General features: G+C 44.6%; 1 protein-coding gene across 1 annotated transcript in view; it reads right to left on the bottom strand.

Annotated features, from left to right (window-relative positions):
• Positions 1-335: 335 nt before the first annotated feature.
• Positions 336-1,171, bottom strand: part of slc52a3 (solute carrier family 52 member 3) — a 6,101-nt gene continuing 5,265 nt past the window's right edge. Inside the window, exon 3 of the mRNA XM_037683917.1 lies at positions 336-712. Within this exon, the coding sequence (XP_037539845.1) occupies positions 500-712 (213 nt within the window). The 3' untranslated portion in view covers positions 336-499. The remainder of the gene's footprint in view (positions 713-1,171) is intronic.

A 1,171-nucleotide genomic window follows, 5' to 3' on the forward strand; every position in this document is an offset into this window, starting at 1 on the left:
AATATATATAAATGTTTTACTTCTTAAAGAGGAATTCAGTCACTTTGGCCATTTCAGCAGGAAAACAACCACCGATTGTAGTTTCCATTCAGTCACTAATTCTGCTTACAGACTTCATTTTAGTACACAAAGCATTTGATCAAAGTATTCTGCAGAGCATATAGATCAGAGTATATAGAGTATATACATATATACATATATATCAGAGTATTCTGCAGATGTTCATTCCTTTAGAAAGTTTTTCAACTGGTCTTTATGACTTTGAGAGGAGCACCAGCTGCCACTCACGCAGAAAAGATTCAATTTCTGCTGTTTGCTCTCAAATCAAATGCAGATTTTATGAGTGAATGTTCTCTGCCTCTTTGTGTCCTGTCTGTAGGTAACTTAAAATGATGTTTCTATCTTTTATTTAATGTTCGGCAGAGAAAAAAATCAACAGACGTGTTGCTCCAGATGTGAGTCTCCAGCTGTCGTAGTTTCTGCAGGTCTCGGCAGGGCGTCATGAAGGACACTGAGAGTTGCACAAGTCTCCGGACTCAAAGAACTGGTAGACGTTGACCAGCGGGAACATGGTGACGGAGCCAAGGAGGGAACCCACCTGTGCTGCAGCTCCACACCAGACCAAGGCGCTGTGGCTCCGATCTCTCAGGATAACACCCACCATCACCTTCACATACGACAATGTTCCGATGAACAGGAGCCACGAGAGGACCTGTGAGAGAAAGAAACTGTGATGGAAAGGACCTGTGACAGATAGGAACTGTGACAGATAGGAACTGTGACAGATAGGACCTGTGACAGATAGGACCTGTGACAGATAGGACCTGTGACAGATAGGACCTGTGAAAGTTAGGGCCTATGAGTCATAGGAACTGTGAGAGACAAGACCGCTGAGAGACAGGACCAGTGAGAGATAGGACCTGTGAGAGATAGGACCTGTGAGAGATAGGACCTGTGAAAGATAGGATCTGTGAACAATAGGACCTGTGAGGAGAGATAGGACCTGTGACAGATAGGTCCTGTAAGAATTAGGGCCTATGAGTCATAGGACCTGTGAGAGAAAGGACCGCTGAGAGACAGGACCTGTGAGAGATAGGACCTGTGAGAGATAGGAACTGTGACAAATAGGACATGTGACAGATAGGACATGTGACAGGTAGGGCTTGTGAGA

This window comes from Nematolebias whitei, chromosome 11 (assembly GCF_014905685.2).
Source record: "Nematolebias whitei isolate Nwh7 chromosome 11, NemWhi1, whole genome shotgun sequence".
Classification (NCBI taxonomy): domain Eukaryota; kingdom Metazoa; phylum Chordata; class Actinopteri; order Cyprinodontiformes; family Rivulidae; genus Nematolebias; species Nematolebias whitei.